Source organism: Monocercomonoides exilis (assembly GCF_001643675.1).
Source record: "Monocercomonoides exilis strain PA203 chromosome Unknown scaffold63-433378, whole genome shotgun sequence".
Lineage (NCBI taxonomy): Eukaryota > Preaxostyla > Oxymonadida > Polymastigidae > Monocercomonoides > Monocercomonoides exilis.
In genome coordinates, this window is record NW_027150608.1 from 47,879 (window position 1) to 65,680 (window position 17,802).

Consider the following 17,802-nt stretch of genomic DNA (forward strand, 5'->3'; position numbering starts at 1 on the left):
AATATTGATTTCAAAAACGTTATTTGTGCATTCTTTATTCTCAAACTAATCTTTGAAATAATGCGGAAAATATTAAATCGAGAAATTCCAATATTACAGCGTGCTGATTTCTTGAAGTTGGAAAAAGGTAAATCTGAAGTTTAATTCATTTGTAAAATAAAGAACAAAAAGTTAATGATCAATTTATTTCGCTTTATTACTTTTAAGCCAGTTTGAAGATTCAAAAAGTTAAAATCTCACACATTTGTTTAGAATGCTTATAATTTGAAAATGCCATTCATCTGATACGAGTGAACTCAAAAATTCAGCCAGAAAGGATTATTTCTCCAACAATAAAAAGATCAATTTTGTAATTATGGTGCTTTTATACGATAAAAATGAATACTTGAAACAGGTTATTTTTATATTTTAAAATTAAAAATTAATAATGACAAAAATATTAAAAAGTCACCAAAATTTCCTAATACTGTGAAAAAATCGAAAAAATGCGATCTCGACATTGCACATCATCTTCGACCGACACATAAATCAAAAAAATCTCTTGTCGCAAAGGCTAAGATTTAACTTCACTCGAAAAATATAATTTTAAAAAACTCAAATTTGTTAGCATTATATGTTTTTTTCTCAGAACTAACAAAAAAATGAAAGGTGAAGAGTTTTTGTTAATTTTTCACAAACGAAAATAAACATCTGCATCGCATGCCTTCTGACGTGAACATTTTTGGAGTGACGTGACGTGACCAGAAAAAAACTTTTTCAATTATTTAAAAGAATATTACTTTCATTAAAAAAGAAAATGCAGGTTATAATTGAATTTTATTCACAATTTATTCTTTTTAACATTGGAATTTTATAATAAATATGTTTTGATTTTTCTTTGATAATCATTTGCAAATATTAATTCCATAATGGGTTGTCTCGTGATCAATTTTTTTATGGAATGAATACCATTGCACTTACGTCGCTGCATGTCACAGAAATGATTTAAGTCAATAGTCCATTTTTTCAAATGAATGTGGTTTTAACTTATTTAATGTCTTTGACAAAATTTTCATCTAATAAATATTTTTGTATTTATTGTTTGAGAATAATTCTTGTTTTTTCAAATTCACTTTTATTTTATCTCACTCATTTGAATCATAAAAGCATGTAATTCACATAGAAGTGAAGTATACGAACGATACACTTATGTTAATTCAATCAATGGTAAAAGTTTTGAGGTGAAACGAAAAATGCCAACTGCAGGGAGGCATGGATAGCTACTACGGGAATGTGCGTGGTGTGGTGGGTGTTTGGCAGCTAGTAGGATATTTAAAAAAGTGCAGAACAGTGGCAGGGCAGGTTGCAATGGCGATGGAATTGAAATTATTGGCGTTTGCTACGATATTTGAAAATGGAAATGTGAAGTTGGGGAGGAATGGAGGATGCGTGCTGGTGGTTGATGAAAGGGAGTGCAGGGTGAAGAAAACGAGAATAGTGAATTCGTTTAAGGGAGGGATTGGGCAGCGCGGGGGCATAGTGGTGGTGGTGGACAGCGTGGAGTTTGGGGACAACAACCCGCTGATCGAGGGGTATCCGTCGGTGCGGCGGAACATGGTGTGCAGCGGGGGATTGGTAGTGGAGGTGCAGGGCATCCGGAACGGGGAGTGTGCGTGGGAGAGCGGGTCGTGGTGGATCATGGAGGAGGGGTGTGTGGTGGAGGGTGCGAGTGGAGGGGCAGGCGGGGGCGAGCGGGTGAGGACATACCTGTTTGAGAGCACAGGGCAGAACACAGAGCGGTGGGGATACGGGAGGATCGGGCGAGAGGTGATTGAGAAGAGCGGGGCAGAAGAGGAGGTGCTGGTCTGGGTGGTGAATTTGAGAGAGGAGCTGGCTGTGGAGGAGTGGGTAAAAGGAAAATGAAAGGAAGTGAGGGTTGGGAAGGATAAAGAAAAAGGAGGATAGTTCTCTGCGACTGCAGCGAATGCGCTGGAGGGGAAAGGGGAAGGTGCAGGCGGGAGGCTGAGTCTTCATGAGTGGTGTAGGCAGCCAATCATCCTTTTTATTGGGATGAGTGAGGTGGGGATGGTGATGGCGGCGATTGAGCGGTGCTGTGTGTAGCCACGGCGGCAGGTGGAGTCTGGGGAAAATATTCTGGGGCAGAACCGAGAGAAGCATGAAGCGGCGTTAGAGCCGGTGAGGATGTTCGGGACAGATGGGTCCTAGATGGTGGTGCTGCTGAGTGCGCTTGTGCAGGACAAGGAGGTCGTATTAAAAGAGCTGAAGATCAAAACGGAGAGTGAAGGTGCTGAAGGTGTCGAATGAAGAGATGAGAAGAAAGTGAGGATGAAGCAAAGGAGATTCATGATTGAAATGAAAGAAAAGAAGGAGGTGGAAGAGAAGAGAGAGGATAAAAGGCAGAAGATAGAGGAGAAAGAGAGGGAGAGGAGAGGAGAGAAGAAGGGAAAGAAAAAGCAGAAGATAAAGAGGAGGAAGTGGAAATGGATGATGAAGATGAAGAGGAAGGAGAGGAAGAAGCAGAGAGAGGGCTGTGGAGAAATATGCTGCGACAGTGATTTTTTTTAAACATAATTATAATAAAGTATTTTTAATTAATATTCATGGATAACAATCTCTCAAGTCAATTATAAACCGAACAACATATCAAATATATATATATATATATTTGCAAAAAAAAACAATTGTTTAATTGAAAGGATAAAATTGTCTTTTGAGAATTGAAAAAATGCAATATGAAAATCATAATAATGATGTCAATTTTTGAAAAAACTTATTAAGCTTAAAAAATATGAAAAGTATTTATTTTTATAAAAATGACAAATAATAATAATGAGAAAAAGAAAACAAAACTTCAAATAGGGTAATTTTTTTATTAGTACTCATTTTTTTCATAAGAACACAAAATTTTCGAAATGAAAAAACAAAATTAATAAAAAAAAATAAAAAATTCTAATCAAATTTGCGTATGACTTTTCTTTTTCCCTCACCTCGCTCAATTTTATCAGATGATTCTTTCTCCATATCGTTCTCATCTTGAAGTATTTTGAATTTTCTTTGCAGCTTTTTTGTGAAATTCATTGTTTCATCATATTCTTCATCAGAAATGTTTTCTAATTTATTTTTCATTTCGCTTTTCTTTTTCAAATAATCATCCCACTCTTTTGGCACCTTTTCTTCTGTTATTTCTTTGCCGCAGAAGTCAAATCGATTTTTATGTGAAGGAAGAGGATAAGTCGATGCTAGAGGAAGCTTCATTGTGAACAACTCCAATGATTCTTTCAGCATGCTTCTGCACTTAATTGCTCTTTTTGTGACTGAAGGGAATGGAGCTGAATGAATTGATTGCTGCAGTGCTTCAATCAGAACTGTTCTCTTCGCTGCTGAAGACGACGACGAAGGCGCTTTGCATTGAGATCTCATCTCAGACTTCATGACTGCGAATACGCCTCGGTCCAGTGGCTAACAGATGTGTGTGCTGTGAGGGACGAATGTCACAACATCCACATTTTCTTTTTTGAACTCTCGCCAGATTGTTGGATCTGCTCGAGAAATGTGGGAGTCGATTAGAAACAAGCAGTGCGATTCGTCGAGTGACATGCGTTGCCTTCTTTCTTTGATCAAAGGGAGAAGAATTGTGAGTGCATATTTTCTGAACGAAAAAGATTCCATCCATCCGCATTTGTTTGCAAAATCTCAAGATTTGAAGATTGAAAAGGCTTCAAGTCATCAGGAAGTTTGAGAATCGGCCTCAGAATCACTGAAGGAAGTGATTGACCATCAGCTGCAACCTCCGCAATCAGTGTGGAATTCGCCATTCGCTCCGCAAATTTAGCGAAACCGGGTTTTGCATTTGCAGGATGAACAAAATTCCAATTGGAGCTACCGGGGACCCTGAGTGATGACTCGTCTACGTTGAAAATCGGTGCATTGTTGTTATTATTGTTCTAATGAAATCCATTGAGCATATCATACCAGGACTTCAGAACTTGTTGGCATGAGACGGCAAGTCTGTTTGCATCAACAATTTTCGGCTTTGATGTCTTCAGCTCGGTATGTTTTTTTGATGAAATCGTAGGCAACTGACACAGAAACTTTAACATCTGGTGTGTTTTCTGGTCAAAAATTATTTTCAACATTTTCAATCGAATTAAAATTTATTAATGCATTTCAATGAATATTTATGCAAACCAGTTCACGCATTTTCTTGATTGTTAAGCTTGCTCCAGACAGTGATTCTATTTTTATTTCGTCCAGCACTGTTTGCTCCTTTTCGCCAATGACCACAGCAGGTCTTCTAATGTTTGAAACAAATCTGCCTTGCCGAACAGCCTTCACCTCACGCTTGATTTGAATTTTGCTGAATTTTTCGTTGTCGTATGTATCCACCATACGAACAGTTCCATCGTTGACTATAGGCCTTTGCAACATACTGACTTTGTCAAATTGATTCGACAATTTGACCGACGATGAAATTCAAAACTCTTTTTAGAATCATTTATTTGGAAAATTAAAAAAAAATGAATAACATTTAATTTCAAATATTTTTTTTGCTCTATTTATTTTGAGAATTATAAAAATGAATAATAAAACATGAAAATGCTAAAATAGTTTTTTTATTGTCAAATCAACAGATCTTTTCAACTTGATCATGTCTAGATCAATCTGTCTGTTGAGATCAGTCGGTTTGTCGAGATCATTTGAATAATGAGTGACATAACTCAAAATGACTTTATTGAAGAAGTGCCGATAGAATTACAAAGATCCTTGTCAGCGAAAAATATTGTTTGGCAATCTTATTTTATCCCAGCGTGTTTAGTTATTTATTTTATAATATTATTCATCTTTGTAGCTTGAAGCGTTTGAAAGAAAAGTTGAGGAATTGAAAAACAATGAATGCTCATTTGTTGAATTAGAAAGAACAAATATGTCAAGCAGTGGAAATTGTATGTCTTTCATTTAACTTTTTTTTAATTTGCATATATCTTTTCAAAAATTAGTCTGCAAACACCCAAATAACACTGGAGAAGAAATTGGAAAGATTCACTTTGAAATATGCGATGGAAAGCTTTGGTTGGCATATACTCCTGTCAAGATGGATGGATTGTTAAAAAAAGATGGACACATATATTTCTTGAGTCCAAACAGCAAACACGGTATAAACTGTGCCATCTCCGGAAGAAAAGGATGTGACAAAGTTACAAATCATCGATGCGCATTGACGACTGCATCTTCTATTTTGCCATACTTCAAGTTTCATCCATCTTCAACTTGATTTTCTGAAGTTCCTTCAAAGAAAATTGTTCCAACTCATTTTCAATTTGATTCATTAATTGAACAATTTTTGCATTTAATTGGTTACTGCAATATTGCGTTTCTTTCTGCTTACTCCAACGAATTCAACAAATTTATTTTTTCTTTATTATCACTTCTCAACAAAATCCAACTCTTTCACCGACAACCATATTTCCTGCTCTCACATATAGAAAGCTGACAGCACTTATTCAAGAAGAAGGAAAGAAAGAAATTGCCAATAGAAATACAAAGATTTATAATTCAATGGTTGGCGTCATGATGGATGGAGGTGTTGTTGCAGGAAAAAAATACACTGTCATCACTATTGTTCCGTTGCAGACAAAGGCATCTCCATTTTTCAGGAAAATTGAAAAGGCATGCTTCACAACTTCCGATTATTTTCATCTAGCAAAAGAAATTATTGGAGAAATAGCTGATTTGAAAGGAGAGGTGTGCTGCTTTTGTACTGAGGGCTTGCTGCCACAAAAACTCGCAATTCAAAGCTTCACAGATCAGACAAATTCGAGCTCAATCACAGAAACACGGAAAAAAATTTCTCCTCTATTTGTTTACTGCTGCAACCATTTAATTAATTGAATTGTCACGCGCATTTTTAAAGATAATTCATTTTTCGTGCAATTAAAAGAAGAAATAACGTCATTTTCAAAAATTTCAAGTAACGAGTCCACGAAAAATCCATTTTTACAGAAATGCCCTTCGTTCATTGAAACAAGATGGCTATATCCTTTTGACATGTGTTTTTTATTTCATAAAATATAAACAATATCTCATTTACAGACTATTTCTGCAAAGAAAAAATAGATGACGTGATCCGATGTGAATTATTACTGATACCTCTGAAACAACTGCAATTGTTCTTTGAAAAAGACTATACAAAGCTTGGAATTGTGTTTCTAATTATCCTTAAATCTATTGCGCAATACATGTGGTTGCAAGATCTTGAGGAATTTTCTTCCCCCGATTGGCAATATGGAGTTTGCTTTATTGTAATCCAACTGTTCAATTCATTTTTAGGGAAAGAACGAGGAGATCAAATCGCTTTGGCTCATTCCTTCACTCCGATTGGTACACTTGACTATAGAAACGGTTTGTTTTTAAAATCTTATTCAACAGAGTTCATGATATTGAAAGAAAAAATACAGATCTTTCAAATGTTCATCAGTGTTTTCAAAGGATTCAGATCAAACTCAAATTCAAAGGATGCGTTGCGATTCATATATTCAATCCACAAAAGATATGATGCCAAGTAACCGGAACTTTCTTTGTCCTTCGAAAAAGGTTTCAGATTCTATATCTTTAAAGAATCAACCGAAAAAGTTACAAGCAATTTCTCGTGTCATGGAAGGAAAGAACAGCAAAGATCAATTTTGGTAGACAAACAATTAGCTCTTTCATTTTTTTCGAAGAATGAAAAAACTAATTTTCCGACTAATTTTCCTCACCCAATATTCTCTTCTTCATTATCAGTTGAGACTTTTTATTCTGCTCTTCAACTAATAAACCCAGAAAATGATAGAATAGTAGAAGCAATTACCGAAACACAAGTTCAATTTCAGCCGCTTCCAAAAGATTTGCACTCTGCATCATCGGCTTCGCCAATCGATAGCCAAACAACAGTTTGCTGCATTTATTAACTCTTTTGACAGAAAATTCACTTATTGAAAAAGAAGCAATTTTGAATGAAGAGAAAAGCCTCGATGAAATTGATTTTGATGAAACAGGCATTTTTCAAGCAGAAAACGATTCGGCGGATGATGAATATGAGGAATGCTCTAACATTTCTGAACGAAGCGAACAGAATTTTTCAATTTATGAAACAAGAAATAAACACTCACATATCGAAGAAAGTGATTCACAATCAAATTCAAACGAAAAAAAGGAAGATGAATGTTCAGATAATGAAAAAAGCCTTTCAAAAGATGATTATGATGTTGAAGAACTCGGTGAAAATGAATTTATTATCACAGACTGCACGAAGACAACAGAACAAATTAAGAAAGCACTTTCAAAAATCCAACAATCTATTTGCATGGACTGGTTTTTCCGATTGAAGTCAGTATTCAATGATTATTTGTCCAAAATATCTTGTTTGAAAGCTTCTAGTCATATTGAGAACATTAGAGCTTTATTTTCATCAATGTTACTGGATAATACTCAAAACGTGGATCATACTAATACTCAAATTTTCTATTCTGAAATTTTAAAGCAAGAATCAATATCCACAATTTTTGCAAACATTTGTTATTCGTTGACGATGTTTCCGTGCCGCGAAGAATCTTGTGAAAGAATTTTCTCTAGCTTGAGACGAATTGTTGGAGATAGAAGGTTCTCGCTTGAACCAGAAACACTCAACGCATTGCTTTTATTGTAGAAGTTTATATTTTTAACAATAAAACATTCGACTGCTATAGCTATCTTTTTTCATTTCAGTGAAGAATTCTGAATATATTTGAATTCAAATGAAATTTCTTGACAAACAATGAGGTTTGTTGAACAAAGTTTGCAATTGAAATTTCACTGAACTGTTTTTGAAACAAACTTTCGATATTTATCATTAATAGAAGAATCTTATTGTGAATATGTGGAATTGTGAGTTACAAATACGAGGAATGTCAAATATTCTTTCAAACTTCCAATCAAAAACAATATTTCAGTGCACAAATATGTTCGTTCTATTTAATTTATTTTTCTACTCCGTTTTCAGATGCTTGTTATACACATAAATCCATTTAACAACGTTTGTTAAACTTTTATTTTGTGTTCGAACGTTTTTCATTCTGCAGAATGAAGAGCGATGTTCATAACTGATAATAATTACTATTCATCTAAAATTTTCTGAGAAATAGTATTTTTTCATATCGCCAATCAAAAGAAAGTTTGTTTGCAACATAATGGTCTATTGTTCATCCAGTTTAATAGTTCAAGTGGATTCAACTTTGAGATAATGCTTCAATTGTTTATTAAGGAATCAGCATTTGTGAAATAATTGTTTATATATGTGAATGCAATTAAATATAGATTCTTATTGGAAATCACGAATAAAAAATATTGTATATAGATGAGTTCAAAAGAAATAATGAAATTTATCTCCATTGTTCGATAACTCTCACGAAAAAAGATAATTCACAGGATATATTATGTTAATGCGAAGTGAGTATTGGTTTTTGTATCAATTAATTAATTAATTATTAAATAAATAAGAAAGCAAAAAAATGTAGAAAAATTTTCTAAATTGCAGTTAAAAAATGACAAAACTCCTTTAACATTTTGCAATATAATAAAATAACCACACAATCTCAAAGCTTGAAACGACCTCAAGAAGCTTCAGACAAGTTTCTGATATTTTCTGCCTTTTTCTTGAAGCAATCTTTTTCCGCTTCATCTTCACCTCATACTCCCCATACGGTACTTGAAGAGTCAGGCCCTCCCACAGCATCATCCCAATCAGGAACACAACAAACTCCTTCGTTGCACACATCTTCTTGTTAATCTGCAGCTCGTGTGCCTTCCACCTCAGACACTCTTTTTTGAAATTATCATCCTCCTCAAACGCTGATATAGGAGTTGAAGAATCTGTGAATCTCCCTCTCATCAGTGAGATATTGGAGGAAGAAGAAACAATTGTCAATGAAGAGATTGATGATGAACCCCTGTCCGAAGAACAACAAGAATGCAAGAAAACGCGGATCACCATTTTCTGAGAAGAAAATAGTGCGAAAATCCGTATTGTTGAGCTTTGGCAATTCCATTATCTTATCAAACGAGTGAAGCGTTCTATAAATCATTCAGAGCATGATCTGTTCAGCTGTTACTTTTATCTTTTCCTGTGACCAAATTACCATATCTTTTGAAATGTTCTCAATCAGGAAGAGAATGTTGTAAATAACTCAAATTAACAATCAGCTTATTCAATTTAAAAAAAAAGGCACCACATTGATAAGGCTTTCAAATGATACAGTTGTAAAATTTTATTTCTTGATAAAAATTAAAATTTGTTAGAATAAAGAAAAAATGAAGAAGACACTTGGAAAAAAAAAATCATATCGCACCATTTCATTATTTTTTTTTTCATCTGCTTTTTCATGCAACCAGCATAAAATATTATCTAAATCGTGTAAATTTTGACTTCTGTATTTCTGCTCTTTGCCAACGAGCAATCAGAAAAATCGGAAATAACTTTAATCTTATCCAAAAATTATTCATAAAAAAAACTAATACTTTTCAGTTTCCTTCGACACTCTTCTTTTTTCTCTTCCTCGTTTAAAATCAAAAAGATGAATCGATTTCATAATGACAAAAATATGATAATGAACAACAATACAAACAATTGCAATAATTTAATATATGAAATGATTATTTATCCATGAAATCTCTCCAATCGCTCTTTTCTGTTTTTTTTCCTTCAATTTAACATCATTCGAACGTGAGGAAAGTTGAGCTTGCTAAAGAAATCAATCAACTTTGATTCTTCAATTTTTTCATCATTGTTGACAAGTGAAAATCAAATCAGGAATTTCACCTTTTGTAGTTTGAAATCAATAGAAATAACGAAAGTTGAAAACTACATTTATAATGACAAAACCAAAATGATACAAAAACAGATACAATAAGAAACAAGGATTTGTTTACAAATAAATTCTCCTTTTTTCAAAAAACAAACTATGATAGCTGAAACTTCTTTTCATATATATGTGAGAACTGCGGTTAACAACATATTTAAATTGATAGGTCATAGTTGAAATGAAAAACAATATTGATCAATCCCATATCAACATGATCAATCTCTTATTAATAATATTGTTATGAAAATAATCGAAAAGTTTTTATAGAAACAATTAAACAAGAAATAGATAAATTTGATTCACTGTTATTTTATTATTTTTTCATTTGCAAAAAAAAAAAAAAAAAAAAAAAAAAAAAAACACATATCGACACTAGTTGATTTTTCGACCGACACAAAACACAAAAAATATAATTGTCGCAAAGGCTCAGTTAACTATGTGCGCCATTCTCTCCAGCGGATTCCGAAATTGCCTGTATTTGTCAAAATTTTTATGTAAAGTGACATAAGATCAAAAATGTGACCCATGGAAGTTAATTCATTATCATTCCGTTTCCATAATTATTATAAAAATTTGAAACAAGCATGAAAATGTTCGTTTGTTAATTGCAAACTTATAAATGAGAAGAAATGTTTTGAAGCAAAAAATTATACATCCAAGTATTTGATCAAAATTAAAATTTTTGTTATTCAGTGAAAAAGGGTTTTTCTTGATTTAACTGTTTTGCAATTGTTGATTTATGAAATTTTCATAGTATGTTTCGATTATTTTTTGAGAATATTTTTTCGATAATAAGAATTCTTGTATTGTATAAAATGGGTATTTTTCATTGCTCATAATGAACATCAATGTTTCATAGAAGCTAATAAAAATAATTAAAGTCAAAATAAAAAAAATTATTTTCAAAATTGATGGTTTGTGATAGGCCTGTGTGGCATGACAAATCATAAAAGTCGTGTTGGTCAAATTACATCAGATAATTCCATTTTTAAATTTATTTTTGCACAATACAGTGAAAAGTGAATATTCATTTATTTTTTTGTCAGACATAATTATGAACCTTCATTTTTTATACGATTCTTCTTTTTTTGAACCATAAATAAAACATTTTTTGAAAATTTTTAGTATGGATATTATTTCACATTGTGAAAATGCAATCAAGCAACGAAAAATCTCCTCGAATGAACAAACGTTACTGAAAGTTAATTACACATCATAATTGATGAAATCGAAGGAGATTAGCTTCTGTCAGCATTCCAATCATGAAAACAAAAAGTTTGCAAACAAACATAATTTTTAACGTGAAATATAACGATTTTTCTTTTCCACATTATTGAATAAATGTCCATATTCAAGTGGTTTTTTAAAACAAGCGTTTGAAAAGACATAGGAGCAGACAACTTTTTTCTGTCAGCTGATGCAGTATAAAAGCAACAGAATGGATTTCAAAAAGAAGTGACAATGAGTGTATATCTTAAAGTTGCAATTTTAAAAGAGAAAACTCGCAAATAAACATCAAAAATTGTGTTTTCCGGGAGAATTGAATACTCTCGAGCGAAAACAGAAGAATTTCTATTAATACTCATTTGAAAGGGAATGCAGAATTAAATTTTTCTTCATACACATTTACAGGATACAGAACACAATTAAAAGATGGGAAGATTGGCTTTGGAAATAGAATAATTCTGAAGTTGATTGATGATTGTTCTTCATATGTGATCTCATCCTCTGTTTTTGAGGCAGACAAGCCAAATATTGCTAAATATGGAAATGACCTGTTTGTTGAATCACCAAACTTGACAAAGAGCATCAAAAACACCTCCCTTCCATTTGTGACTGGGTATCTGCCCAATTTTTCCTTGGATTCTATGAGAGGCTTTGATGGGAGTGACGCAACGAACGCCATTCCATTGGTTTATTTCTGGCGAACATTTGGACCAGATATATTTATTGGGAGCGAAGGTTGTGATGTGTGTATTTGCGGATTGTCAGATTATCCTTGCCTGTCAATCGACCATTCATTAACGAGATTGCCTGAAGGAAACGAAAGGAATATCAAGATCAATGGAAAAGGAATTCTTCAAAAGAGTGTCAATCTCGGTGTGGTGACGATAAAATCGGATAATAGCCTCATTTGCTCCTTGGAATGTCGTGCTTCGCTTGAAGGATCAGAATAAGCAGCAATAAAGATTTCTGGGATCACAAATTTCGAACTGATACAGTTTGTGATTCCATCTTCATTTGCAAGTGGAGTGAATGTTTTGATGCAGGTTGGCTCAAGCGAGGGATTGTTGACTGAGAAAGACTGCTCATTCACCAAAAAACGAGATGACAGTGAAGAAGTAACTCATTATGGACTGATCAAAGCAGAAGGAGGGACAGTTGTGTTGGACTTTGTGACAATGCAATCACTATGCTTTTCAAAAGATTTTGTTTCGGTGCTTTCACCAACAATTCTGAATATCAAAAATCTGACAATGAAGAATGTTGAGCTGGAAGGGGAAAGCTGATTGAGCATATCAAAGAGTTCAAAAAGAAAGAATAATGAAGAGGAACAAGATGTTATCGTTGAGTGGAGTTCATAGGAAGAAATCACCCAGAACACAACAAAAAAAAGAACTTTTAAACCAGAGTGAGCATCCGCTTGTTCGAGTCCCCGTTCTCTGTACTTATCCATCTCGATACTACAATCCAACACCACCCCGCCATCTTCGTTTCCTATGCAAACTTCCAGAGGGAGTGCCTGATCTTCCTCTTCGACTTATCATTTTCACACTCTGGAAGTTTTGCAAAACACCACACCTGCAGCAGTCTCTTCCTCTCCTTTGTCCATCCTGCTTCGTTTTCCATCTCTCCTGCTGCACACACAGCGCAACTCAACTCCTCCATGCTCGCCATCAAGTATAATCCCTTGACTGTCTTCAACTGCTCTATCTTGCATCTTGTTTCACTTTCTTATCATTTCTCCTCTCCACCGCTGTCAACAACATAGCACTCATACATATTTTCCTTCAGGGGCTTTTGCTTTCAATCTGCTCCAGAGCGCCTCTGCATCCAGATTAGCTTCGTTTCATTTGGTGTTTTCATCGTGCGGAATCATATGCCTCCCCTCTTTAGCCAAAGGAGATCTCGCTTTTTCCGACTCATATTTCTTCGATTGAACTTATACAGGTCCCAGCACCTCCTTCGGCTCGTCTGTGCTATTTGTGTCTTCCCCATCCACATTTATAGTCCTGTTCAACTGCAACTGCTTGCGACGTGATCAATTCTCTGGCAGCGAAGCAAAAAAACAGATACTCCAAGGAAACGTTGTTCTCGTGAGGAATGCACACGAACTCTCGTTGGTGGCGTGAATTATTGAAGATCTCACATCGAATGCTCTTCAAAAACAAAAAGGGAAAGCAGCCACAGCATTTCCTCGTTTATCTGTGCAACACAACAGCAGTCATCATCAATCTCAATTTGGCAAGAGCAAATGATGGTGCTTTGTCTATCTCTATAAGTGCTGTCAACATCAAAGATTCAACTTTTTGTGGGCAACATCCCCTCTGGACGAAACAGCACTTCGTAAAGCAGACAATCGTCTTCCCTCCTGAAAATCACCTACTCCGATTTTAACTCGCTGACTATAGCGAACTTGATAGGATTCATTCACACATCAATGATTTATTTGTTCTCATTTTCTTTAATAAAAGAAATTTGTTTTTTCAATTCTGGCTTGAATTAAATATTGATATATATTTTTGACAATAAAAGATATATGATTTTCATTTGTTTTTCGTTGTTGATTAAAAATAGTTCTGAGAACGTTGAATTTGTGTGATTTTTGAAAACTTGACAAATAAGACAATGATGTTAAACTGCACATGTTTGGCAAGACTTAATAAGAAAATTAAAGCGATACAGTGTAAATTTGAAAAACATTTAGAGCTCTTTGCTTTTGAGGTGTCAATAAACAAAAACTGTTAATGAAAATGGTGAATTCTCATCACAGGATATTTTTTCATCAGTTTTTTCAAAAATAGAAAAATGAAAACTGAAACAAGAACAGAAAAAACGCAAACGTTTATCATCAAACACTTCGATAACTGTTAAAATCATTTGAAGCAATCAAATAATATAAATACAGTATTTTGAGATCAATAAATGACAAATGAGAACATGTCACAGAAACAAATGAAAAGCATTGGCTTTTATGTTTCCACTCAATAAAATGCGCATATCAAAAAATGACAAAATGTCAAAATGACTGATCTGACTTGTCAGTGACAGATCTGAAAAGTGACAAAACAACAATATTACAATTTGATCTATTTGTCACTTACAAAAAAATGATTAGAAAGTGTTTTAATTTTCATGGAAAGTTGAGTAAAATAAGATATAAAAACATAGATATGTTTATAAATGTTTAAAACGAAAAAATAAACAATTGTTTTAATTTTCACCATAAAAAATTTGAGTTACAAAAAAAATTGACAAATTGAAAAAATTGTGTCTGTCACTTTTGAGTTTTATCCGATTTTTCGTGTCATGTCACACAGGATTAGCATCAAATAAAAGAGTCAGAATGAAAAACGATTTTTACAAAAATGTTAATACTTTGTTGAATTGGTGTAAATGTTTCAGAAAAACTATAATTTTAATAAAATTTAGTTTAATTAATCAGGATTAATTTTTTGAAATGCATACGTTAAACATCTGCCTTTCTTCTTTAAATGAAAATTTATTTCACTCTGCCAAAAATTTCAATTTTAAAAAAACTTGAAAATTTTATATTATGGTAAATCAAAAGAAAAATTTTTCTTTTGCAACAACGAGCTATCGCGTTGTATAATATTTTGTATCTATTTGGTCAAATTATTTTGAAAATCACTTTTTGTTCCTTTTATATATTTCGGGAATGAATTCAGATGTGATTGTTGGAATAAATGATACTCACTTGAAAGAGGGAGCTTCTCTTGGAAATCCGCCAACTAAAATTATTTTATATTCTCGTCGTTGGTATATCCTTATAATATACTCGTTGAACTGTTTTCTTCTTTCAATGGAATTCTCAATATTCAATGCAGTTCCCAAATCATCAATGGAATATTATTCTCAAGCCAACTTAACAATGGAACTTATTAACCTTTGTTTATCATATTGTATGTAATTGTTCTTTTTGTCCGATGGATTTAGTTTGAATTTTTGAATTAAAGCCACTTTATTTTCTTCTCCATTCATTCTTCTAACAATCTTTTTGGATAGCAAGTTTCACAATTTACGTTTGATAACTTTGCTATCATCGTGGAGCTTACTTTTATCTGATCTTGTTAGAATGCTACCAACTTGGATCCCTTCACTCCTTCCAAACGCTTTTGTGATAATGGTTATTGGGCAAGTTCTTAACCAAATAGGAGGATCATTTGCTTATCCGACACCTTCACTGGTAAGTGCAACATGGTTTTCAGCAAAAGAGAGAGCTATTATAACAGCTATTGGAACAGAATCCAACTATCTTGGTGTGGCTGTGGGATTTCTTGTTTATCCCCTCTTAATTACAAAAGGAAGCGATATTCCTGTGGTTCTTCTCTATCTTCTCATTGCGCAGGCGATATGCACACTATCATTAACAGTGTATTTCCCTGCGCGGCCTCCTACACCACCGTCTTTCTCAGAAGCATTGAAGCATGAGGAGTTGGAAAAAAACAGAAAAGAATCGTCCGCTTCATCTCATAATCTTTCTGCACCCACACCAGCATCTGCTCTTCCTTCCGCAACTGCAGCATCTCCAACTGCATCTTCCTCTTCGTCCTCCTCCTCTCTGCTCGATTCTCCTCCTGCGCTTCCACTTCCTTCGTCTCAACTTGCTTTCACTGAAACTGCAAAGCCGTCATTCTATCTCACGAAAGTTAAGCCAATCATCAGAGTTTTGTGCAAGCCAGCGATTGTCCTTCTGATTGTTGCGATTTCGTTGGAAAGCGCTGCCGCACAGGCTTTTGCTGACAACGTCACCTATTTCTACACAGTCCTCGATTTCTCCGAATTTCAGGGCGGCATTTTTGCCTTTGTGAACTCAATTGCTTCTGTCGCAGGCACTTTTTGTGCGTCGTTTGTGGCTGAAAGGCTGCACAGGAAGCACAAGTGGATTCTGATGGCGATCTTCATTTTGACTGACCTGTCGTACGTGTTCTTCTTGTTCGCTCTGCCTCTGCCAAAATTCGAGCCATCTTCAGCTTTTGCTCTTTCTTCTCAGCGCAAAATGGGATTCAATTTTGTCTTTCAAAAACATATGCCTCATACTCTTTCTTTGCTAAGCTCAAACATGCGAGCAGCTTCTTCTTTCACATCATCGCCACATCAACTTGAGAGCTCATTCATTTCTTCCTCTTCCTCTTCCTCTTCTTCATTATCTTCTTCTTGTTATTCCACGTTCTCTTCGTCTTCCACCTCGCTTCCTGTCAACCCTCCACTTCGCTCCTTTCCGTACTGGCTGTTTTCTCTCTTCATTGTTTTCCAGGGCTTTGCAGCAGGCTCGCCGAACGGGATCTGCTTTGAGCTTGGGGCGGAGATGACGTATCCGTTTTCAGAGGCCATTTCTGGCAGCACGACGATGGTGCTGATGCAGCTGCTGTATACATTCATTCTGTTCGTCTTCAGCAAGACAGAAATCGGATGGATGGCGATTGTGACGCTGGTGGCGAGTGTGCTGTCGACGGGATGTGTGGTGTTTATGAAGGTGATATACCCAAGAGACATTTTGGAGAAGGAAGCTGGGAAGAGAGCGAAAGAGAAAGAAGAGCTTTCGAATGCTCAATTTCTTTCTTCTCAGTCTTCGTCGCATTCATCACTCGGAAACAGCATGCCTGTTGAAGATAAGAGCAATATCACTGGAATTGATATGGATTCAAGCAAGTACGACGATAAAATTCCTCTTCTTGGAGAAGAAAAGCCAAAATATGGAAATTAACACTGAAGAGTTCAAATTTTCTTTCACTTTCTTTCTATTATTTATTTAAAAAAAGATTTCTGTAAAGATTTAAATTTTTTTAGTCTATTTAAATCACTCGTTTTAAAATATTAGCTTTGCAGCTTTTTATCAAATCCCATTTTTAATGGTGGCTATTTTTGGTAATTTTTTTCTAACATTCTTTTAATATTTTAAGTTTTCTTCAATAATTTTTGAACGTTAAACTTGTCTCTGTATCTTTTGAGTGTTCATGCTAACTTTATATCATTGTTTTCGTTTGTTCGCTTCGTAATCTTGAAAGTATTTATATAGTTTATAGAGTTTCAGTTGCATCCAAAAAAATTTTATTTTCCTTTTTTAAGGAAAGATTTTATTTTTGAAAAATATACATTCACAAAATATTTTTTCGTAATTGTCAAACAAAAATGAGTAATTAAACAACAAAATTAGTAGAAAACTTCAACGCCATTTCTATAAAATGAAAAGAAAATAATTGTGATTATTTTCTGATAAACACTTTTCAAAACATGTAAAACGCAAAACTTTATGTCAAAAGAACAAATGCAAATTTGAATTTCATAGAGCCAATGAACAACCAAATAATGAAAAGGAAAGTAACATCGAGAATGACACAAATACAGAAGAATTAAAAAAACTAATTAACCGAGAAATTAAAATTAATCCAAGGCCTTTTTGCTTGTTTTCATCTATAGTCAAATCATTTGAAACTTCATTAACAACATTATAAAGTCCCATCATCAGTATAATCATTGAAAATGTAAAACATAACGAAAATGTTACCCAATTACAAGCTGTTGCATCACGAAAATAATTAAGTCCCTTTTGTTCAAATTCTGAAGAATCTACGAATACATTGGACCTATTTATGTTATGAGATTTTGTATTTGTAGGTGGCTTATATAGAGAGTGCAATACAAATGGCTTAGGTGGTGATTTTGAATCCTTATAATATTCTTG

At 34.1% G+C, this 17,802-nt stretch overlaps 5 protein-coding genes across 5 annotated transcripts; 3 read left to right on the forward strand and 2 right to left on the reverse strand.

The window, feature by feature from the left end:
- Positions 1 to 1,251: 1,251 nt before the first annotated feature.
- MONOS_9757 (uncharacterized protein) lies at positions 1,252 to 1,902 on the forward strand (the record flags this gene model as incomplete). The annotated part of the gene is made up of 1 exon (XM_067880286.1): positions 1,252 to 1,902. One exon carries the CDS (start codon positions 1,252 to 1,254, stop codon positions 1,900 to 1,902), a length of 651 nt encoding a protein of 216 aa, XP_067719329.1.
- Positions 1,903 to 2,949: 1,047 nt separating this feature from the next.
- On the reverse strand, positions 2,950 to 3,432 carry MONOS_9756 (uncharacterized protein; the record flags this gene model as incomplete). The annotated part of the gene is made up of 1 exon (XM_067880285.1): positions 2,950 to 3,432. The coding sequence occupies one exon, from the start codon at positions 3,430 to 3,432 to the stop codon at positions 2,950 to 2,952; it is 483 nt and encodes a 160-aa protein (XP_067719330.1).
- Positions 3,433 to 3,944: 512 nt separating this feature from the next.
- On the reverse strand, positions 3,945 to 4,428 carry MONOS_9755 (uncharacterized protein; the record flags this gene model as incomplete). The annotated part of the gene is made up of 2 exons (XM_067880284.1): positions 3,945 to 4,112; positions 4,189 to 4,428. The coding sequence occupies 2 exons, from the start codon at positions 4,426 to 4,428 to the stop codon at positions 3,945 to 3,947; spliced, it is 408 nt and encodes a 135-aa protein (XP_067719331.1).
- A 7,315-nt stretch (positions 4,429 to 11,743) lies between these two features.
- Positions 11,744 to 12,385, forward strand: MONOS_9754 (uncharacterized protein; the record flags this gene model as incomplete). Its single annotated transcript, XM_067880283.1, has 2 exons — positions 11,744 to 11,845; positions 12,098 to 12,385. 2 exons carry the CDS (start codon positions 11,744 to 11,746, stop codon positions 12,383 to 12,385), a joined length of 390 nt encoding a protein of 129 aa, XP_067719332.1.
- Positions 12,386 to 14,657: 2,272 nt separating this feature from the next.
- MONOS_9752 (putative MFS transporter, FLVCR family, MFS-domain-containing protein 7) lies at positions 14,658 to 17,270 on the forward strand. Its single transcript, XM_067880282.1, has 2 exons — positions 14,658 to 15,019; positions 15,074 to 17,270. The coding sequence occupies exons 1-2, from the start codon at positions 14,776 to 14,778 to the stop codon at positions 16,822 to 16,824; spliced, it is 1,995 nt and encodes a 664-aa protein (XP_067719333.1). The 5' UTR covers positions 14,658 to 14,775; the 3' UTR covers positions 16,825 to 17,270.
- The last annotated feature ends 532 nt before the right edge of the window (positions 17,271 to 17,802 follow it).

What these genes read in the sequence shown, in the direction of transcription:
- MONOS_9752 (XM_067880282.1), top strand. Translation starts at nt 14,776, where the DNA reads ATGAATTCAGATGTGATTGTTGGAATAAATGATACTCACTTGAAAGAG. An exon ending in TAACCTTTGTTTATCATATT is followed by an intron (nt 15,020 to 15,073) that starts GTATGTAATTGT and finishes TTTGAATTAAAG; the next exon opens with CCACTTTATTTTCTTCTCCA.